At 38.8% G+C, this 23,947-nt stretch overlaps 1 protein-coding gene across 2 annotated transcripts; it reads right to left on the bottom strand.

Moving 5' to 3' along the window:
• Window positions 1-4,560: 4,560 nt before the first annotated feature.
• CROT (carnitine O-octanoyltransferase) lies at window positions 4,561-23,730 on the bottom strand. Of its 2 annotated transcripts, none has more exons than XM_058026734.1 (17): window positions 23,668-23,730; window positions 22,858-23,066; window positions 16,885-17,009; window positions 15,674-15,855; window positions 15,363-15,487; window positions 14,686-14,794; window positions 13,132-13,225; window positions 12,914-13,039; window positions 12,388-12,489; window positions 11,678-11,761; window positions 11,471-11,578; window positions 11,095-11,225; window positions 9,667-9,790; window positions 7,710-7,788; window positions 6,834-6,927; window positions 6,539-6,658; window positions 4,561-5,483 (listed from the first exon to the last, which is right to left on the bottom strand). In XM_058026734.1, the coding sequence occupies exons 2-17, from the start codon at window positions 22,970-22,972 to the stop codon at window positions 5,363-5,365; spliced, it is 1,839 nt and encodes a 612-aa protein (XP_057882717.1). In that variant the 5' UTR covers window positions 22,973-23,066; window positions 23,668-23,730; the 3' UTR covers window positions 4,561-5,362. The 2 variants fall into 2 exon arrangements, with proteins under 2 accessions (XP_057882717.1, XP_057882724.1); XM_058026741.1 differs by lacking the exon at window positions 23,668-23,730 and adding an exon at window positions 23,618-23,640.
• Window positions 23,731-23,947: the final 217 nt, after the last annotated feature.

The raw sequence follows: 23,947 nt of genomic DNA, 5'->3' as shown, positions 1-23,947 counted from the left end.
TGAGACTGAGGCATGGTTTAGTGGTGAAAATGGCAATGCTGATCTCACAGTTGAACTCAATGACCTCAGAGGTCTTTTGCAACCTTAATTATTCTGTGATTCTATGGTACTTTGTTGTGTTTCTCATTTGTAGATGGTCTAAGCATTTATTCTACTTATGTAGAAGTAGTGATATGGAAAAAAGTATTTACTAACTGCATGGGTAGAGTTAAGGTTTTGGAGGTTAGTTCCCATATTTAGAGCTTCTTGGCTTTTCCTTCTTCTCACTGAGTTTGAGGTTAAGTCATGTTTGCTTCCAAGCTGTTATTTACATTTACAGTAAGGGCTGGTGATTCACAAACTTACAGGTGTTCTGTCATACATTAAAATAAGAAGTTAGAAAGGTTTATTTTTAAAAGAATATGCATTTAAAAACATATTCTTTATGTTTTTAAAACATATTCTCCTTTACATTTTAAGAAAAAAATTCATAACACTGTCTCTAATTATTCACAAAGTTTTGCCAAATTAGTAACCTTGTTGAATGCATTCTAATGCACTGAAATATGTCAAATTTATTTCACAGCCACATTGTTTACATCTGATTATCATCTCATGCCAACTGCCTTGGAGAGTATTTGTAAGAAGAGTTGCATGACTGCTAAACAATGACCTGAATGTCTGGTTTTGGCAGACTATATTAATCAAAACAATTATTTGCAAATCATCAGTTTCTGGCAATATTTAAAACATGTCTTTCCATAGCAATTCAGCAAAATGTTTTACTGTCACTATATCAAGCAAACTTGAAGGAAAACAAGTCTCAAGCATCTATTTTTAGCTCTAGGTAGAAATCTACGTTTTCAACAGTGAGGTTCTTCCTGGAATACTGCCTATAGGCAAATGCCACCTTCACACACCAGGGGTAAAAATAAACTACACTCATCGAAAGGCAGTGCAGAAATGATACAGTTAAAAAAGAATAAATTAATTTCATGCCTTCTTTATGAGCAGCAAAATTTGTCATACACTTCTCAATGATTCAAGTAGCTCCTGGTACAATCCATGAGCAACAATTCAGAGGGGTACAGACACTATGGGGAGCTGCTGTGAAGGCAGTGGAATTCCACAGTGCACAAGTCTGACACATGTGACAGAAAGTGAGAAAGAATTGAGCTTCAGTCCCACATACTGACTGGTTTTCTAGACATATCTAGTGATATATTCACATATCCAGTGGATAATTTTAAATTTTCTTCTCCCACAAAATTAGTACTTTGAAACTAAATTATGAGCTGTAGTGAATTTAGTGCTCAATGAATACACTTTGCAAAACTGATTTCTGAGATGCTTTACATATTGAGTTTTGATTTGCTAGATTCCTGACCAAGGCTAAACCAACTGCTGCTATTATAAGAGTTACTGTTGGTATTAACTAGCTGAAAGTAAATTCTCTTAAAATTTGGGAGCATTAAGAAAATTAAGGCATGAGCTTCCTTTAGTTTTCAATTACAACTGGGTACCTAGCTTAAAAAAATTACTAATTTTGAGAACTTCTACTCTTTTTATTCTGTGCAAACCAGGAAGATTTTCAAAGATATAAAATGAATAGGGATTAGATGCCAAACTGCTGTATGAGTCAGGAAAATGTGTCTCTATGTTTTCAGGAACAAACAGTGGTTCTCCTTTAGGTACTTTGAATGGCACTGGGTTTGGAATTTCTCCTTTAGGAGTTTGGAAAAACTCCTGATTTGCAAAAAATGCTGAGAATATACCCTGTAAAAGATAATTTCTTTATGGGCAAGCTCCAAATCACTGGTTGCTTTTGACAATGTACGATGTTTGTTTACCCTGCAGTTCCAAAAGACTTTGCAGGTGATGTGGGCATCCCAGGGCAGCAACAGCCCCATGGCATTATCCTCATGACAGCTTACACAAGACTAATGGAAAATAAACTCTCATTGCTAAAATGTGTGCTGTCTCCTCTTCAGTGCTGTAATTTGGTCTAATTGGATATATTTAATAGCAGCATACCCACAAATGTCATGACTATGCTCTCAACAGGATGTAGACACACTTCTACTGCAGTTATCCATTGTATGACGTCTAAAAATATCCATAAAATTGTTTTTCTGCTGATGAGTATCTACTCCCAGACACAGACTGCTTCAGCATCATGAAAAATACTTGCATTGTTGTTACTTTGAATCAAGAAAAAAATTAGCTTATATCTGGACAAAGTTGCAAGCATCGTACAGAATGCTTCTTAAAGGTACAGAATGCTTCTTTAAAAATTTCTTGAAATATTCTTTTTAAAAATGAACATAAACACCTATAAACTGAGGTCCTGAGTGGGTGTTGTGTATATCAAGTACGCCCTTTCTTAGTGCTTAAAACTGAAATACAAAATTATCCAGCATGTTATTTGATTATATGGAACTCTTTGGTGGATTAAGTTGAAAGTATCTGGGATTTGGGTTGCAATGAGTAGGACTGAACTTGGAGGAGTATTCCATGTTGCTAAAAGTGAACCAGAAAGTGCATGACTTGTCAAATGAGCCAGGCCAATTTGTTCAGGACAATTTCTAAAACTTATCAACTAAGATCTGCTTGCAGCAGAAAAGAAGGGCCAGGCTGGGACCCTGGAAAAGTCTGTTTGACCTGATTTCTGAGGCAAGTGAAAATACAGTGGGCACTGTCTCCTGTCCCTCATGCCAGATGTACAAACAGGAACCTGAACTAGTCATCAGGATAAAGTTTTTCCTCTCCAAGGCCAAAGAACGACCACCTCTGTCATTGCTGTATGACAGGTAACAGAGTAGAGGCACCACAGGTGGCAACAGCTGCTGCACTATTTTTAATTCACCTTTTGGTTTTTCCATTGTGCAGACTGTCAGGAACTGTAAGAAAAAGACAGTAAAAGCCACACATGCATCATGACAGCTCACCAGCTCTCCACCATCCGAAAAGCAGACAAGATTGCTGTGGTTCAGAGCGCAAGGTTGTAGAGCAAGAGAATCAGCAGCAGCTCTGGACTGAAAAAGGCACCTACTCTTCTCTGGTCAATGCTCAATGTGGGACATGAAATGCACCAGAGTGGGCAGTACCAGCTGCTGAAGTGCAGCAACACAGCAGGTCCAGTCTTTTAGCTAAAGATTGATAAGGATATTTCAATGTGGGTTTGGTACAATTCCATAAATAGTTTCCTAGAAACCCATAACTAATAAATAACTGAGGTATATTTGCTTTAAGAATCCAACCCTCTTCCACCAGCACAAAATTCATAGTTCCTCAAATTAAAGAGTACAGAGCCTTCCTGAAAAAGCCTCACTGACTTGCCAAACTGAAAGCTAAGGACTGGGTGGAGAGCTCCAGGCACTGAGATCAGCTCTGCAGCACAGAGCATCTGTGCTCCTGGAGAAGGGCACAAAAACAGGGAGGCTTTGAGGGCAGAGACACTGGAGACAAAATGCTCTACACAACAAGGAAATTATTACCACATTCATGGATTCATGCATCCACAGCACATAACAAGCAGCTTTAACAACTCACAGAATTTAAATTTGTTCTCCCTGAATACTCTTCTGCCTTCAGTTTCTCTAGGCAAGCCTCAGACTGTGTCAGCTGAACAGGAAATTCTGGTTATGCTGGTGATTGAATGCCATTTTCTCAATGATTCACTTCCTGAAAAAGTTGTCCTTTTTCTGTATTTCTGCCAGGATTTCTATGTTCCCAGAAATTCTCAGAAAGGCAGGAGTAGGTGTATGAAAAATAAATGCAAATAAATGCAAAATTACACCCTTCATCAGATTTCAGGCTGTTTTGAATGAATGTTCAAAGCAAACTGTCTTTATCAAAATTGCAACCAAGTTTACTAACCCAATTGAGGGGTCAAAGGTTATAACTATCAGAGAGAACTTATTAAAATAAAGAATAAAAATAATCATACATAGCTTGATCCAAAATCCTAATCTATCTCACAGAAATCACAGCACCATAAAGAAACAGGCTTCACTGCCCATGAGATTTCAGAAGGTCATTTACCTCTGAGAAAGAGGCTGGGCTATTTTAAATATTGCAGAACAGCAATGGATTCTTTCTCTATGTGAGTTTCGGAAAATCTCAAACTATTAAACACTGAATGGTTGTCAGATGTAGTTGAGACAAGATGTACAGATAGGTCAGTAAAGGCAAGGAAAACAAAGGCTGAAATGAGGAGACCATTTTTTGCACTATTTTGAGGCAAAAAATGTACACAGTGTAACACACCCTGGACTGCAGAGAAGTGTCAGGCATTGAGGGAGGAAATCAAAAGGGGAAGTGTTCTTGCTACTGTGGACAAAATATGTGCAACAGAGCTGCCAGAGGGCAAAGAGACTGGTTCCATGTTAGCTGAAAATGGAGTTGTTTCTGTAAAATAAATAATAGTATTTGATCTCTCTGAAACTTTAAAAGCTAGAGAAAAAACAATTGGTACTTTAGAATCTCTGTTCCAAATTCATCTGTCACCAAGATCATCTTTCTCTCACAATGTTGCTACACTATGTTAAACAGTCCAGCCATAAATTAATTAAGACAAGGTTGATTTTTGGAAAATTTTATTTCTATAACAGGAAAATACAAAGTTGCTCAGAGAAATCAAGTATTAAAATCCTGAGAACCATATCAAACTGTATTCAGTGCTTACTTTTATTGTGCATTATTAGTGTAAAGCAGTAGATTTTCACAGTTCACTAGAGAATGAAAACTGAAAAATCTGAAACTCATGCTGCTTTCTGTCTTTATTGAGTGATTGTTTTCCAAAATACTTCAAACTGTAGTGCTCTCATACTATAAATGTAGTGGGAACATCCCACTACATGGATACATTTATTTGGTATAATCCTGATAGCAAAAGATGAAAGGTAACTTATAAAATACCACATAACCTGATGGAGGCATTCTGTTTCATTAACCACTCTGAACAGGAAGCACAATCACAAAAGATTATAGTGTGGTTACTTTTAAGTACACAGTTAAGTGCTCAACTGGCATAAACTCTATCAGTAGACTACAAACTATTCTACACGTGACTATTAAGGTCATAAATACAGGTCTCCCATCAATTTTCCACTACAACATCCCATCCCTATGTTTGCATTGTTGTGGCATATTTTAATATTGCATAGTTCTAAACTGATAAGGTACTGCTGCTTGCATTGCTGTTGCAAATGGCTACATTATTCTTAAATGGGTACTGTTACCACAGGTAATCTCACAAAAATAAACACGTCATACAGATCATTAAATGTCTTGAATTTAACAGTACTCTTGAGTAGCATTTTGTTTTTAAGTACTACATACAACTTGTGAGCTTGCAAAGCCTCTTGCATCATTATCAGGCTTACAGCTGAGCTGTAAGTGTTAGCTGCAGCACATCATGGAAGCACTGGAACAGAGTTCTGCACAGCACTTCTGCATCAGTCTCTGGACAGGATTTCCAAGAAGAGCAGGTAGTAACGATCCTAGCAATATAGAAAACAGTGAGGTCACTGTGCTTAAATTGTCAAGGTCTAGGATAAAGTTACACAAATTGTCGTGAAATGTGGAATTACTGACATAAATCTGAAGTAAAAATTGTCACATAAACATACTGTCTCAAAACCAAGAGAGGACTCAGATCCTTAGTGCCTTCAGTAAGCAATAATGTTGACAGATCTTGAAATCAGATACTTTGATTTAAATACCTGTTACTACATACACAGTGACACAACTTTTCTGCTTATATTTGAAAATGCTTTGAATTATATTTCTTCTTTTTCTGCAATTAGTTTAAGGTTTTAGGTATTTCTTTTCTATTTATCTAATAGAAGGTATATCTTGATCTAGTTCTATTTATTTAAACAGAGCCATAGATCAAAGTATTAATGGCTTGTATTCTCAAACTGATCTGAATGGGCACATAACCCCTGCCTAGCTTTAGGAAGAAGTCATTTGAATTACACCTAAACTAGCAATTTATCTCTACACATTCTAACCAAATTAGTTTTATATTTCATAAAAAAGGAGTAATTTTTGTCCATAAGACCAGTTAAGCCAGAGTTTGATCTTTTCAAATAGTATGATTTTGGAGAAGTGAAGCCAAAAGTTTTAGCCCCTCAAGATGTGTGTCACTGCCAAGAATGATGGGCAGTATGCTCACCTGTCCTCTTATCTGATCTAGCTCAGCCAAAAAACACCTTCACATGTTACAAAATGATCCTAAAATGACAGTCTATTTTAAAGTTAACCTATTTTAAAGTCCTTTTGTTGCTCCCTTCTTTCACCTTACCTACTCTTTATTTCTGCTTATTGTCAGAATCTTGGTACTACTTGCCCTCCACCACTCGTTCCTCCTACCACATGTGCTTTCCCAGAATGCCAATGCCTCTATTCTCATGTACCTCACTTCTCAATCTCTTCTGACACATTCAGCTGTATTTCTTCAGTATTTTCCTTTCCTCATTCTAGCTGTTAGCTGCCTTTATCACTATTCTGTGACAAATGCAGAGCCATATTCAAAATGAAATTATATCCTTACCTGTCATCTCTAATTGAATAAAAAAAGCCATAGCCATGTTGTACCATAGGGACTGCAGATCCACTAAACCTAGTGTAGCCAGTCAGACTAGTTGAAAGGACAAAATTCCCACCTCCTCCACTGTGAAACAACACAAAACAAAAGCAGCACTGTTGAAAGTCATTTAAAACAAAGTGCATTTTACAAAACAGTTATTTTGTTGCAGAGATCAAGACATCAGCACACACAAGGCCAGTGTAGCAAAGGCCTTGGTATCAAGGGATACAACTTGCCATGGGACAAGAATATGAATTACCTGGCTGTGAAGGCCTTATCCCCATACAGGTCTGGCACTGGCAGTCCTTGCTCCTGTGCTATCAGCAGGAGACCCAGAAGATGACGATCAAAGCCTGTCAAATAAATGCAAATACTGAATCATTAACAGCAGCACTCCCAGTCTTTCTGCTTCTTCTAGTCTGGATAGCTGGGAGCTCAAATAGCAGCTGAAGGACAGATAAACAACACCATCATATTGTAGCATCCAAAAACATTCCCCACATTTGATCTAAGAGGTCTTCAACAACTTCAACTTGCAGCACTGAGCTCAAAAGCAAAGGACTTCAGTAACAGAGATGCAGCACAGTCCCTGTGGAAAACAAAACCCAAGAAAATTCCCACTGCAGTCAAGGAGGAAGAGCTCCTCACAGTGGAAGCAGCCCATGGGCAATTATGCCAACACAGTGGAAAGGCTTTCAGGGCCACGACTGCTCTGAATTGTGATAACACACCAAGGAGGCTGGAGAGAGTATGAAGTTCATCAGGTTCATTTCCCAGCTACTCCTCCTCATTCCCAGAATAGTGTACAGCACTAACACAGCTGGGTTAGAATCTCACCCTAATCTCTCCTTTTCCACTTTTCAGCCAAGCACATATTTGACTGGAGGGTACTCCAAAGTAATGATTAGCTGGGCAGAAAAACTGAAGAAATATTCCAAGTGAACATATTTTTGGGGTACAAGGATGGGTGCAAGGAGCAGGTTTTAGTTCTTCTCCCCAAAACTGAAGTATAAAATATTAAGCGGTAGTTTTTATTCAGGTTGTAAATAAGGAGATAAAGAACATGTAGTAGCACACAATGGTATTCCCTTTTTACCCACATGAAAAAGACCCAAAAATTTTGATCCCAGAGTACCTCTTCCATTTTCACATTCTTTCCTCAGTTTATTGTGTTTTGCAAATGCCTTATGCATCAGTTGTAGCCGTTGATAATTCTGTAAAGCAGGGCAGGATTCAAATTAAAAAATAAAAAAAGAAAAGAAAAAGAAAAATCAGTCCAAATGAGTAACACATCAGCAATCACAGACCAGCAGGTCTTCCCCTTTCATAGTTTCTAACAATTTTAGATAGAAGAAAATGGATGAACTTGAAAGGTACACAAGAAACTCTCTCAAACCATTTCTCCCAAAACCAAATTCCCTTTTCAGGAAAATGTGCTCCTCTGTTTTCAGTATCTCTGCTCTCTTACTCAGATCACTTTTGAACTGAACAATATTCTAAACCTCATGCTCTTTCCCAAATCATCTGAAACAATGGAAAGGAAGCAGTGTGAACTAGAGTGATCAAACCCAAAAACCTTCTACAATTCCATTTTTTCAGAAGGACAGTAGCTCCTACTAGCTGCATTCCCAGATTTTCTCTGCTGATTGCCAATTCTGCCTAAGATTACAGTTTTTCCAAGTTTATATTAAAACTCATATATTAAAGTCAGAGACAATACAAATAACATGGTTTTTGTAAAGAAGGCCTTGAGAAACAGTCCAAGATCTTGACTTCCAAGACCTTAGATTGTGATAGCTCTTTGATTTCTTAAGAAGGACTATTTATCCTTTTATTCACCACACAAGAGGCTGCAGCAGAGAATGTGAAACAAGGACAGAAGCCAAGATAAAAATCAAGCTATCAAGCTGACAAGGGGCAAAAGAAAATTAAAGACAAAACGATTATTTCAAAGCATCTGATTTTAAGGTAATAAAAATTACATAAACACAGACTTTTAAGCATTTTCATTTCAATACTATTGAACAGGGCTTTTTAAGCTCAAGGAGTTAGTATTTTAAAAAGTACTTTAAAAAATAGTATTAAGTATAAAAAAACCAAACAAAACAACAATAGGGAAATATCTGGAGTTGCTATTACTACAAAGAAAAAAAAAGGCTACAGTTAGTGCACACAGAAAGTTACACACTAGAAGTAGTAGTACCCACAGAAGCCTGGTAATTGGTTAGAAGGTAACTGAGGAGCAGGGAAATAATAGAAATCCATATTTGGAATAGGAAAGCAGATTTGGAAGATGGCCATAAAAGTGAGTTTTAAAACTGCTGTACATGACAAAAGAAGCCATTGAAGACTAGGAAAATGTGATCTTTAAGGCCAAAATTATTAATCACACATGCTTTCTCACAGCTGTCTTCCTCTATGTTTTTAGATGCATTAATAATATAGAACCTTTGATTTTTCTAAAGATGTGTTGTCCTTTGTCAAAAACCTTCTCCTTGCTTAATTTCTCAGGCTCTGAGAAATGTACAGTGAGGGCAACAAAAAGAGCTTTAGTACAGCTCTTGCTTGGCAAGCAAGGCATGACCTGCTTTGCCAGCCAAGCACCAGAGGGTAGCTGCTGGGAAAAGAAAAGGTCTCTGGCTCAGCTACTCAGAGACAAACTCTGGAACACACCCCTGTTACCACTAGGACAGAAACACCCTTCAATCTTGCTCTCAGATGCAACTAGTAGATAAACGTTTCCTGATTTCACTTGAAAATTAAAACAACAGAACAACTGCACAGCACAATACTTTGGCTCGAACCCAGGAACTTTTTGGGGTGTGAAATTAATCAGTGTGAATGCAATTTGAGACAGTTACATTCTTGAAACCAAAAGGTAAATAGGACACAAAACCAAGCAAGCCCACGCATGACAGCACATCTCAGTCACAATGACCAGAATCAGAGTTCAAGCAACCTAACATTTAAAATTTATCTCTCTGGAAAGGCCCCAGCTCCCATCAATGAGACAACACAAAAATGAGCTTGAGGTGGTTCAAATGACAGGCCTTCTAAATACAGAGTAATTAAAGTAGGATTTCAGTATTTACACTCTCAGAAGGATCCAGCATGGACTTGCACCATTCCACTGCTTCCACAGTACATGATCTTATGGTCTCTGTGCGGCCGTGATAGAATCGCCTGGTCATGGCAGTTTCGTAACAGCAGCCCGGACTAAGAACAAAAGTTAGAGAAGAGTGTCTCATTAACTTAACAAAACTATTTGCTGTCTCAAGGGCTAAAAAAATCCTGCAAAAGATCTTGCACATCAGTCTTGGTTACAAGCACCAGAAACCCACTAATTTTCTTTAAGTTATGTTTCTGAAAGAGCCACAAAGCAACTCTTATGTGCTTTTATGGGACAGATGACTGAATAAAGCACCAGTACTTTACTCATACCTTGAAAAGACTGCATTGCCGTGGATATTTTCTGCAGACTACAGATCTACTAGCCTCTAGCCAAAACAGCTGATATTACACAAGCTTCAGTTTCACCGTGTACTTCCACCTACACCATCTAAACCCTCATAAATTAAGAGACATCTGAAATAAGCAGTGTGTTCCAAAACATTTAGAGGGAAAGGTCAAAACCTTCTCTGCTGCATACTGACAGCCATACAGCTTTTACATGGAGCAACTCCAGCTCTACTACAGTTCTATCACTTAATATACAACCTACATGAAATATACTTGCATGTTTACAACAGACCAAGGCTATTTTAGTCAGATAATTAATGTCCTGATGTTCAGCAAACCAACCTTTGTCATGATGAGCTACATTTCACCAGTGACAAAACATCACACTCCTATGAAGAAACCCTCCTCCTTCTGAAGAAAGCAATACTCTGCTGGTCAGTAATGACTTACATAAGCCATAATGAGTGCTATTATCAAACAGAAATTTGGGGATAACACCAATAGCAAGAAGAATGACACCTTTTAATCAATAATACAAAATTAAATGTCACATCCAAAAATGCAGAGGCAGCACTTGAAGAGTCACTACTATCTTCATCTCTATTATTCTGCCCAAACCTTCACACCCTATATTGCTGAAGAAAGTGAGACACTGAAGTTTGTGAGGCCTTTTACAGGCTTAGAAGATGAAATATTTTACTGGTGGCTGTCACATGCTACAGACAAAACTCTTCTACATTTGAGCAACTATTTGACATTAGAGAATCCTGAGCCACTGTGCATTTCATGTTGGCCCAAGTGTTTCCTTTGTACAGCCCAAGTTCAAGTTTTCACAGACTGTGTTCTACCACCCACTCCACAATATGTACATATACTATCCCTATAGGCACAAGTACACAAGATTTCTGAAGCAAGTATGGCTCTATGCAACTGTTACTGTAAAACCCCCTAAGTTACTCATTCTTAAATCCCCATGGCAAATTACATACTGGCATTGCAAAGTCACTGCACACCCCTTCTCAAGAAACTAGTTTTTTATTCCTGAGCTGGTATTTTCTTACCGTCCATGGCATTTGTAATAAGCAAGCTGAAGGGCAAGCTGCACAAATGTATCAGGATGAAGTTTCCTCTTTCTAATCAATGCTTTGCCAAAGGATGTGAAGGCATAGGACACCAGCTGCAAGTCAGATACCTGTCATACCAAAGGAGGAAAAACAACAGAAGTCAAGAAATACCACAACTTGGTCCACTGTAAATAAAACACACTCAACACAAATTACTATGTAACAAATTTAACCATGATGTTCAATTCATCAGTTAATCAGGAACATATTCAGTACTGTTCTTCAGCATGAAAAAAGACCAATTAAAAACATGTAAATAGAATGAGAAAAAATAGTATCAGTAACAACTGAGAGAACCAGGAGAAAATTTCACCTTCTTGTAATACAATTCTTTAGTATGTCCTATTTCATTCATAATTTTTGAATCCACTGTGAATACAAGTTCCTCTGGCCTTGGAATATCTCTCACATTATCTGATCCCTGGGAAGATGAAGACAGAAAGATGCAAAACCAGAAAATGTTATCCATAAGAAAAGACACGTTAACTGATAAGCTTGAAAGTTTATAAAAGATAGATACCTTCCATTTTCCCTCATTTTCAACAATCTTCTTATCAGCATAAGCTAACATGGTAATTAAAGCCATGGCATCAAAAGGAGAATGCTAGAATCAGATAAGAGAAGATATTACATTTCTTTGCATCACAAAAAGATCAAACTCTTCTGCTTTTTTCCCTATCCTGCTCTTTTTCCTGCTGACCAACAGCTTTACTGCGCAGTGTTGGACTTGTTTTATAGTTCTGCAATAAATACAGAAGTATTTTAAGTCCACCCACCATTTTAACTGCTCTGCAGCTGAACAGGGAGGTACAATGTACTACTGCCATGAAAAGGCAGATTTAAGGAAAAATAGAAGCCCTTCTGGCCATGCAATGAGATTAAAATAACATAGTTTAAAAAACACAGCTGTTCAAATGGATACATCAAACAAAGAGTTAATTTAAAGCCTTCTTGTGTGTTGTATTTTTTTCCTTTGGAACTTGTCATTAAATACTTGCAGAAATAAGATTATGACTTCAGATCCTGCTGTTAATTCAAGTATAGTGTAATAGTAAACACCATGAGAAAGCGAAGAACATGAGAAAGCAGACTGCTTTTGGAAACTTACCAGACCAGGTGCAGGGTATACAAGGCTATACTGAAGAGTAACACATTAACACCTAAAATAATACTCTGAAGGGGAAAATTCAGTAAATAAATACTCAGAAGATGGAAAAAAATTTAACTTACATCACAGAATGCACTACAGGTTCCATTGGAAAAGAATATGCAATTGTAGGATTTATCTCCCCAGCGCACAGTTGGATCACCTGCTAGCCCCAGCCTTGTAAGCTAAAGCAGAAGAAACATACTGTGAAGTCTAAAAAACACCAAAAACACTGCCAGTCTTTGTAAGCTAAACCTAGTCTACATTAAAATGGCAAGACCTCCCTGACAGACGACATTTTCATCCAGTTCAAGATGAAACACAATTATAGGGCCAAGTTATTAATTAAAAGGTTGATAAAAAGTTAATGACCCTGAAGGATAGAAGGCTAAAATGTTATGAAGGTAGATTTCAGCCATTCTCACTTCCAATGGCCTAACAATTAAAACTATTTAAGTTTTCCTATAGATCAAAAAAGCATGGAATTTTTTCATATTTATCTGCTTCATTTTTACTGTTCTGAAAGACCAAGAGGCGCTACTTCTGTATATATACAGGAGAAATTTTTATGTAAAGATTATCAGATATGAATCAAAAATTCTTAGCTACCTCAGTGTAGTCCTCAGGAGTTGCATGAGGACTATAATCATCAAGGCCAACCACAAACAAACTTCTCTGAATTTTTTCCAGAAGAGTTAAGTTCTTTGGATCAAGATGAATCAAGTATTCCCGTAGCTAGAAGGCACAAAAACACAAAGCTAAGCGAAATAATGTTTTTCCAGTGATCACAATGCTTTTCCCAGGAAGCAGCTGATAAGTATTCCTACCTCTGCCCATTTGGTCCTTTCATTGCTTGTTAGGGCTGCCAGTCCTGGCCCATCTGGTTCACTGTAGCATCTCTCCTGTATATACCTAAGTTGCCTTTAAGAAGATTTCAAAAACTGAAGTCAACAACAGCTGGAGAGAAGGTAAAAGTCACCTTGTGTCTCTGTCTCTTTTTTACAAAGGTGGAATTTTGATTCAACATTCACAAGCCAGTGTGACTTTTCAGGAAGCATGAATCAGCTCCCCTAGATTCTAAGGACAATTGAAGACCTGCTCAGGTTTCAGTCACTCAGCACCTACGAGCCCAGTACAAACACACACAGACAATCATAGTGCTAAAGCATTATTACATGCTTAATTTAAAACTAGATTTAAGACTTCAACAGCGCAGGCTGAGACTTTTCAAAGCAGCAGACATCTGCCATACTGCAGCTTTACAGCTTCTACAGCAGCTAACCTTCCCCACAAGATAAACCTTCAAGCAGAACACTTGCTGCAGTACATCCTGAATGGAGATTCTGAACTATACAAGAGCAATTCTCTTCCTACCTCTTCCTTTAGAAGAACAACTATGAGAGGGGTAAATCTTAGTTTGAAAATTCAGTTTTCCATGTGCTGTTCTCCATGTTAAAGAAACTGCATAAATTACAGGCACTTAATCTGACATGTTCTTTTTTCTAGCACTCTTGCCTATTAAATATCACTACTGATCACTAGTTACATAGTATCAAAAATGTAAGACACCAATGATGGCCTTACAAAAATAAAGCCAAACAGAAAGAGCCCCCTGAAACCAAACCAAACCTGCCCTTCCTATAGACAATAGATTCAGAGGATTTTGTCTGTATTCCAAGTGTTCATTTCTTTGTTACTGGCTTGACTTAACAGGTACAACTACAAAAATTAGAAATGCATATGTTAAAATATTAGGTATTAATCTACCAGACTATTTTTAAAAAGTGATTTTTAGTTTCTCTAATTAGGTTTGTCTTGCCTGAGGAATTTGGCCATCCACCTTTTTGGCAATTTTAATTATAAGTCTTCTGTTGTGCACTATAAGCAGCACTTTGACAATTGCATGAAGTTATTCCCTGGCAAAATTAACAACCCTTTTTTAGTAAGGAGATGCATATAGATACCAAATCAGTCACAAGAGACTTGTGCTGAAACTATGTCTGTATCTAACAGGAGAGTGCAACATATGACAGTACTTCAACTTTGATAATGATTAAGTTGCAATGTGGATTGTACCTGGAAGGAATGATGACAGCTGTAATCCTACTAATTCCATGTAAAGAAACCATAAAAAGTGGTATTTCCTACTGAAGTATCTTTTTTCAGCCCTTTTGTATGATGCTCTACAGATGTATTACAATAGTACATGGAAAGAAATTGCCATCCATTGAAGGATTTGCTTAAATCTGAACCTTTCAGCTAAAGGGGAAGCTGTAGTCTCTCTTACACCTAAATCTCTGAGGTCAAGGGAATAGAAAAAAAATCCTCTTTTGTATATAGCTTAAATAAGACAGTTCATTTAAAAGAAGCATTTAGAAAACCTGAAAATCTCTGGAGGAGTCAGCATGCTGCCTTCATGCATAGCATCAAATGCAAATACTCGACCTCGACACAGGACTATCAAGTGAGATGGACATTCACCTTCGGCCTCTGAAATGAAAAACAGGAATAAATGAAAATCCAACCTTGGGGATAAAGTGACAGATATAGAAAAAAATAAGCAAGTCCTACAGACTATTTTTTATTCAATTCTGCAAACTTGAAGACATTTTAAAAACCAACAGAAGTCACGCATAACTTTCACTGTTAGAAACTGCTTCAAGTAATTGTCATTATCTAGCAGCAAAATTCATTTATTTGTGTCTCTTGTAGGCAGGAACTCCCTCTGCTGAAATAAGTGTTGCTGAATCCACACATAACACAGAATTTGTCTTTCATCAATTCTTAATGCTGGCATGTTTATTACAGGCATCAGGCTGGTTATACACAAATTTGAAGCAGAGCTCTCTTTTACTCCAATTTGATAAGGACTAAATATTGGACCAAAAATGGCATTTGTAGATGAGACACCTTCTTTGCTTCATAATACAAATACTCTACAACCAGTAGCTGATTTAGTGCTCAAGAAAGCAAGAATTTTTATGGTTAAACTGACCACTCCTTTAGCATATTAATAAAAAAAATTGCTTGCATTAATCCCCAATTTTCATTTGTTTACCAGTTTTAAAATAATTGCTGAGAGAGTCTCTGGTAAGCCCAGGAATTTTGCAAGTGCAGAAGAGCATTCGAAATTGGTTCATGTCCAGAACAGTATTTCCAGATCTCTCTATGGCAACCTTCTCTCTGTAGTAACAAACACAGCAACATTAAGCAAGAGAAATTAAAATGATGGAATTAAATCAAGGTAAGACAAACCTGGCTATTACAGCAAAGAATGCATGCCAATGGACATGAATACACACATGCAATTAAGGGATGCAGAGGGATACATCAATATTTAGGATCAGTCATTTTTTCTTAAAGTCTTACGCTCGTAGCAGATCCCAGTACTTCAGGGTGTGCCATATATTTATACATGCTCTGTCTATCTGAGTGCCCTCCTTGGGTGGCCAGTAGTGCTCAATGTAGGGACCAGGGCCTCCCATATTGCAGAGGATTTGTGTTGAGATGCGAAGATCAAGATAAGCCACATTCAGCCACCAGTCCTCCAGCTGAAATGAAAAATGTTTAACATCAGAACTTATTGCTATTCGTTAATTCTTTAATAATTACGTGACTGTTCAACTGTCTGCTTTTTACTTTTTTATTTTAATACTATGAATAGTAGGTCCTATATAACACAAGGCAGGACAGTGGTTCAAAACTAACTGATTAAGATAAAGACACATTTAGCTCTTCTGCTTTCAAGCTTGAAATAAAATTCAATGCTACTTAAGAATATTAAACTTTAAATTATGGTATTTTTTCCCTGATATTAATAATTTTAGACTCTTGCAGACTTCAGTTGTGACTGCTGTGAATATCCCAGATTACTCCATGAAGAACAGAAGGAAACTAGACTTGTGTTGAGAAGGGATCTGAGAGAGACCAGTTCATAATGCACATTTTCTGCCACCATCTGAAAATCCTCACTCTGGAGTGTGTCTTGTTAGGATTTAAAAACCCTTGTGAATTCCACTTGGTAATGACCTTCCTTCTATCTCTTTCTCTGTTAAAAGACAACTGTAAAATGTTACCACATAGTTTCCTTCTGGGAAGAAAAAGAAAGAAACCAACTCTGAATTCCAGGGTTGGTTTTGTTGGGTTTTCGTGGTTTTGGTTTTTTTGTGGTGTTTTTTCTTCTTCTTTTTTTTTTTTTTTTTTTTTTTCTTTTTTTGTTTGGGGTTTTTTGGGTGGGTTTTTTTGTTTGGTTTGTTGTTGTTTTTTCCCATGGTGGAGAGAGAAGGGACAGATGTCATAAAAGGACAGACTGACAGATAAAGCATCCAAAATCTGGTAAATAATTTTAAATTTCAGTTAGTGAGCTCTCTTAACCCCTCAGCTTTGAAAAAAAAAAAGACATATGTAAGTGAATATGAATGAGTTCATATCCACAGGTCAAGTGCAAGATGTAAGGAAGATCTGAAGATTTTAAAAAGTGAAATGATTCTTTGAGTTACATCCTGAATAACCAACTTTCCACAAGGTGAATTAAGATTTCTTACACTGAATTAGGATTTCTCACATATGTAAATACGCACCCAATTCCTTCTCATTTTAGCTCTTTCCAGTAATTTCTGATGCAACTCTTTTCCAATGCCATTTTCAAATTTTTTAACTATATCCTCAGTTCTTTGATATTCTTCTTGATTAAGGAATGGCTTCACTGTAAAAAGAATATGTTTTTATTTTAAAAACAACTGAATACTAAGATTTATCCCAAGATTCAGATATTCACAGGCAAGGGAGTGAATGAGAAATAATTTTTCTAAAACAAGTATTTGAAGGGAAAACCTTTTAAACATCTCTCAAAAGTCTGTAAATACATCAGTATGTTCTAATAAAACATAAATACATACTTTTAAATAAATACAGATGATAGCAGACTGAAGTAATTGCTGAAAAACTAAAATACCTAACAGATAACTAAATCAAATATATTTACATCTGTAAATACTATGGAGTTCTTCCAAGGAATTAAATTTACAGGAACTTTGTAAATTAACACATTGAGCACATATGTCTGCCACCATACTGCACCAACTACAAGCTACTTGTCTGTATTTTCAAGTCCTTTCATGGTCTACAAGCCACTTGCCTATCAATTCTCATTCACTGTCCCTGTGTTATATACACCTTTGATTGATAGCAAATGCAGTTACTGGTAGACAGTTTTTCTGTTTTTAAATCCTTTTGGATTCCTCTCAGATCATGTGCATTATAGGCTGAAGTCCTCCATAAACAACTGCAAAACTAGTCATTATTTTAATCTAAACACTCCTTAAAGACTTTTTACCATGAAATCTCTGGTCAGTAATGGGCACTGCTGATGTCATTTTCCATACAGGCACATCTCATCTTCTTCCTATACTCACCTGGTGCATAATGTATTTTCTGTTTTAGTTATACTTAGATTGTGAAGTCAGTGGGAAACAGAATGGAGGGTTGTGTGGGAGGTGTGTTTCTGGTGATTCAATGCCTACACATTGAGGCCCAAGTAATATTTGAGGCTGCTGGACACTATCATTAGTTAATTTCTTGTTTGCCTTGCTACTGGTAAGCCTGTAATTGACTTATAGCTGCTAAGAAACAAAGAAAGATACACAATTATGAAAACTTAAACAAGTATCTGCATCATCTCTCATCTATCTTTTGCTTTTGCAAGCAACAGGCGAGTTTCAGCAGGGCAAGGTCTCAAACACTTAGTTACTTACTTAAGTATTAAACTGTAACTCCATCTTGCTGCAATCACACCTGCTTGCCTGCAACCACTGGTTTTCTCTTCTTCATAAACCTAGAGATCATCTTGTCCAACACTGCATCTCTGCAGGGTCAGTTGCAGCAAGCTGCTTAGGACTGTCTGGGGTTTTAAGTATCTCCAAGGATGAACACTCTACAATTGCCTGTTCACTGCTTGACCACTGCTGCAATAAGTGGTCTTATGTTTAAAAGGAATTTCTTGTATTTCAGTTTGTGCCCATCACCTCTTATTCTGTCACTGGATACTACTATGACATCTGGCTCCATCTTATTTACTCCTCCACAACAAGTAATCACACATATTGCAAAGATCTGAACAATCCTAGCTTTCTCTGTCTCTTCCCATATGTCAGATAATCCAAGCCTTTAATCACTGTCACAGCCCCTCTCTGGGCTCACTTCAGTATGTTCCTATCTTGCTTGTACGGACAGCCCAGAAACAAACACAGAACTGCAGATGTGTCCTCCCCAGCACTGAACCAAGGGAAAGGATCACTTCTCTGTACCTGCTGGCAATGCTCCTCCTACATAGAGAGCCCCAGAGATCCCTGAGATGCCTTGCTGCCAGGCCACATGCTAGTTCATGCTCAACTTTTCACGCTCACCAGACCACAGGGGCTCTTCTGTATTCAGGCACTACGTCCCAGCTTGTGCTGCTGTGGCAAGTTATTCTCTCCTGGGTGAATGACTAGGCATTTCCCTGTGTTTGTTGAGCTTCATGAGGCTCCTGTTAGTCTTTCCTCCAGCCAATCAAGCTCACTCTGATGGCAGAACAACCATCTGGTGCATTAGCTACTTCTTCCAGCTTTGGAAGCTCCCAAACTCAGTTCAGTCTGTCCCATCATCACCAATGACTATATTAAGAATTACTGGACCCCTGGTGTACAACATCAGAGACTGGCCTACAGCTGGCGTATGTGTTGCTGACCACAGACCTTTGAGCCCAGCAGATTATACAGTTTCCAGCCCATCTGTCTGTCCTGTACCTAGTCCATACTTTACCAGTTCCTCTATGAAGATTTTTTAAAAAATCTTTTGATATGCCAAAAGCCTTACTAAAGTCAGTATAAACAATATCCACTCTTTTTCCTTTATCCAGCGAGACAGTCACCATAAAAAAATCATCATAAAAAGCTACCATGTTGGTCAAGCAAAATTTTCTCTTCAGAAACCCATGCTGCCCATTTCCAATTGCTTTCTTGTACTTCATAAGCACAGGAATGGTTTTCATGATTATTTGCCAGGGATTCCCAGGAATTAAAGTAAGATTAATCAGTCTTGTCCTTCCTGAGGACAACAGTAGCATCTGCTTTCTTTCTTTCCTCAGAAACCTTCACCAGCAATCATGATCTTTCAAAGATTATCAGAAGTGGCCTTTCAAAGACAAAGACCAGCTCCCTCAGCGCTCATGGGCACATCTCAACAGGACCCACACAGTTTTTCACGTACAATCTCTTCAGTGCTGGTCCTCTTCCATCAAGGATAAGTCATCCTCACTCCTCTTCAAAATAATTCCATTTTAATCCTAATTTTATAAGACATTTTAGTATTTTGCACTACCTGCCCCAAAGTGAAAGATAAGGATCCATTTTCAGATACATCCTGGTCTCCTTATGGTATTCCACAACAATAATGCAAGTCCTAGTGATATTTTTTCTATTGCACAGGACAAACATGGAGAGTGAGGGCCAAATATTACCTACAAATGTGGTTTTAAGCACATTCTGACAACCTCAGGCAGCAAGACAGAACATCTACTATCAAGTATTACCATACAATGCTTGTGTTTAAATTGCATTGGAACCTCCAAAAATTCCAATACAACACCATCACAACTGGAAAGGTACCAGCATTCCCCTTACACCTCCACCACAGATGATCAGCTATGGACATTCACATAGTGCCTACACATCTAGATGCAGCTTGAATTGCACACCATCAGTTGTGAACACAAATGAAAAAAGAAATAACAGCAACAGAGCCATTCACCTTTACCCTTTTGCAGATTACAGTTTTCACCCTGAAGCTGAAAGCCTCTCCTGACTGAAGGTAGTCCAACACTCAGGCTTCCCAGAAAATGACCTTATTATCACATATTATTGAAAGAGAGGATTATGACTTTATAACCTGTTATTCAGCTTATAAAGTCATTGCAGAGCAATATTCAATAAAAAATGAAAACCAAGCAAAATTATTTGGTTCTGGTCTCAATTCATGGAATTATTTAGGCTGAAAAAGATTTGCCATTAATTTAGTTGAACCTTAAAGGGGTGACTAAGATTGCAAGGGGACTAGAATGCACAATGAGAAGAGGCTGAGAACTGTTTGTTGAGCTTATGAAGAGAACGCAAAGGGAAGACCTGGCTGCCCTCTTCAACTGAATGGAAAGTCCTGGTGAGGATAAAGCAAAGTTCCTTTCAGAGATGGAAAGAATTAGGATAAGAGAAAATGGAATAAAGGTGGAATACAGAAAATTTCTCACATGGAAAATATGAAGTTTTGGGGGTTTTTTGGTCATGAATGATTTTTTTGGTTTGTTGTTTTTCTTTCCTCTCCCACAGTCATGAGGGTGATCAAACACCGGAACAGGTTACAATGAAACAGAGTCTCCACCCTTGTAAGTAAACAAAACCTGGCTAAGCAGGGCCTGGGCAACATGTAGTTGGGCCAGCTTTGAGCAGAAATTTGGTCCAGAGGAACTCTTCCCAATCTACATGACTCACAGAGTTTCTTTCCATTTAAAAACTATTCAATCAGATGTAGAAGCAGCACTGTTAAGGAGCAGAACTCAGCCTCCTTCTCACCAGAGTTCAGTGAAACTTCTCTTGCATTTCTTCAGCCCACAGATCTTGTCTTTCTTTCTGATTGGGGGACCAGCTCTGCCCACGAACAAGAAGTATCCCATGAAAGACACCTTCAGTTGCACAGTTAAGGAACCTTCTGGGAAGCTGGAAGTTTGAGCTTTCATACTTTCATGTTGAGTCTATTTTTCTGAATCTCATCCACTGGGCTGGAAGGCTCAGTAACATGGCAATGGACACCTTCTCTGCTCAAGGCTTACTTTCAAAACAGGGTTACTCCTTAAGAGGCAGCAACTGTAAAGCCTTAAATAAGGCATATTCTGACATGTACTTTGTCCAGCTTTTCTAGTTAGCTGGCTCTAAACAGGGAAGTGCTTTACCAGCAGGAGCCCTGACTAATGACAATAGCCCAGAGTCTTCCTCCAACCAAGGAAAGAAAGTTTCCCAGGACTAATTTAAAGTCTCCATGAAGAATTATTTGGAGGTTCTGAATTGTTCTACTGAAGCATCTCCTTTCTTCCACTCACATTTATAGACCAAAATGACAAGCTTAAGCAATGAAATTCACAGAGCTGTGTCTAGAACTGTGCCCTGCACCCTTTGACTTCAATATATCTGTACAAGGGAAGACTGGCAAATGCTGGGCCAACTTTTCTGCACCATCAGTGAGACTAAAGAAGAGCAACAGTGATCAAATTTATAGAATGATTTTGTGCATGGAACAGTAAGCAGCAACTAACTTTAGCATGAAAAATAAAGGGACATGTGATAAGGTTATTTATGAAAACAGATCAGAATCAGAAAACAAGGGCAAAAAAATTCACTGTCAGCTCGTCTCACTCCATGAGAGAGTTATTTATTAACCTGGAGAGACAGATGGGTTTACAAAACTAAACATCAATTTTGTTATTGCAGGTTTTACTCTTGCAGCACAACCTTAGTTAATCTGCATTACAGCAAAAAGACAGTGCACTATTTTAGACACACATACACACACAACACTTTTGCTCAAAACCTACCACTTCAATATTCTGCATTAAAAAACAATTATGTAAAGAACGCCAAAACAGGCCATTTCCAGTACTCAGAAATAAATAGGAACTCAAGAGTAAGCTTCAGGAATTTTATTTTGGGAGTATGCTTCTACTAAGGAGAGAACTCAAAGTCTTACTTTGTTAGCAATTGTGTAATACCTGCAAGATGGTAAGATAAAAAGTAGATGTTCCAGAAAAAACTCCATGTCTCAGAGTTCTGAAAATTATTGAAGAAATAGAGAAAAATAATCTCAAGGTACTTCATAATGCGTTTTTGCCATTCTCAATACATAATTAAAGAATTAAGTCATTTCTTCTTTATAAACAAAACTAGATACATGTGCATGGATGTTGTTTTCAGAACTTCTCTGTGATGTTCTTTAGGTTAGTCAACATGTCAAGGCAAAAAGTATCCAAGCTAAATTATGTGAAAATGCTCACCACTGCTTTTGCCTATGACTGTATAGTTAATAAGTGTTCTTTCTCACCAATATTAAGTATGAAAGTTTTAAATAACTGTTCTTTTAAAAAGATCCTGAGCAAAGACAGTATAAACAAGCAGTTATGCAAACCAAAATTTTTAAGTGAAGTATCTTTCACCAGACCAGCCTTTTTTTTTTTTTTTTTTTTTTTTGAGAAGGAAAAAAAAAAGTGAAAAAAATCCACTCTCAAATCAAAAGTTAACCAAGTGTCAAATGCCCTTGAAGAAAGGGATAAATCAGAAACTTTTACTCAAGTGTTCTGGGCACTGCATTTCCAGTTTTGAGCCTGAAAGAGATCCTTTGGCACACTAAGTCTGTCTATATCCCACGCCCCAATTACAGTACAAGCTGTGTCTACAATCACTTAGCAAACATCTTCAGATCAGCCTGCTTACAACAGCACATGACACGCTACCATTACAACATTAAGTCATTACCTGCATCGAGATATTTACTCAAAGATTCATCAAGAGGAGGTACCGGCAGGGAAGGCAGAGAATCTTGGTACTGAAATGTTCGCTCCTCTGAGGATTCAAGGAGTTGCTTTTCCATGTTGCAGATATGCAGCACAACCCACCAGGCTATTCACGAAGCCCACGTTCGATGACGAATCTCCCCACACTGTTCTCTCCCTCGCTCCGGCCTCCTGCCATTTAAACGAAAAAAGACAGATATCAGGAAAGATTCCCCGACAAAGCACGGACCGAGGGTTTCTTTTGCTGGCTTGCAGCCACAAGAGGCACACACACAGCAGGGGGGAACGACGATTAGGCTGCTCTTGATGCTTTTCCCCAGCATGTCGCGATTAACCAGCTCGGAGACTGTCGCTTTCTCTCCCGGGGAGCAGCCAGTCAGCCCAGGGACTGACACTAGAGGACATCTGAGGAAGGGGAATCAGTCCCAGCCCGGCTGGCAAGGACACCCTCCTCGCCCGCCCGCAGACCCTTCCCAAGGTCCCCGCCCGAGCCCCAGCCGTGCCCCGGCCCAAGCGCTCCCCGAACCGGGCTGGGCCGGGCCGAGCCGAGCTGAGCCGAGCCAAGCCGGGCCGGGCCGGGTGCGAGGCCCGCGACACCACAGCAGAGTTTACAGCGGCTCAGGGCCCACATCGAGGAAAGCTCGGGAGAGCCCCAGGCGGATGGGGCCTTGGTGTAAGGACACAGCCGAGTCGAGCCGAGCCCCCCACTCTGCCCCGCGCACCCCCGAGAAACGAAGCCGGCGAGCACCACCGATCCCGGATCCCTGCCCACCTCCCCGGCCACCGCCTTTGCTTCTGTCCCACTTCCCAGCGGGTCCGGAAGCCGCGCGGGGCGGGGCGGCCGCGGAGGCGGGAGGGGAGCGGCCTCGCCGTCCCGGGCGCTCCGGGGATCGGCGGTGGAGTTAAAAGGGCAGCGTGAAGTGGGGCGGAGGTGCTGACGCCCTGGGGGGCAGACGGGTTCGGCAGAGAGAGCCGGGCTAATCGGAGGGCTGGGCGGCCGCCACTGTGTGAAGCTTTATAAGGGCAAGTGACGGTCTGGGCCTGCGAGAGCG

The sequence above is a fragment of the Melospiza georgiana genome, chromosome 1, assembly GCF_028018845.1.
Source record: "Melospiza georgiana isolate bMelGeo1 chromosome 1, bMelGeo1.pri, whole genome shotgun sequence".
Taxonomy (NCBI): domain Eukaryota; kingdom Metazoa; phylum Chordata; class Aves; order Passeriformes; family Passerellidae; genus Melospiza; species Melospiza georgiana.
The sequence above is the reverse complement of the archived record's forward strand: the minus strand, read 5'-3'. Positions and strand labels throughout refer to the sequence as shown.

Excerpts from the sequence above, each read along its gene's own strand:
- CROT (XM_058026734.1), bottom strand. The coding sequence starts at position 22,972 with ATGGAAAAGCAACTCCTTGAATCCTCAGAGGAGCGAACATTTCAGTAC. Across the intron at positions 15,856-16,884 it reads CTAAAATGAGAAGGAATTGG|CTGGAGGACTGGTGGCTGAA; the intron begins GTGCGTATTTAC and ends TTTTCATTTCAG. Across the intron at positions 7,789-9,666 it reads TGCTGGATCCTTCTGAGAGT|AATTATCAACGGCTACAACT; the intron begins GTAAATACTGAA and ends CCTGCTTTACAG.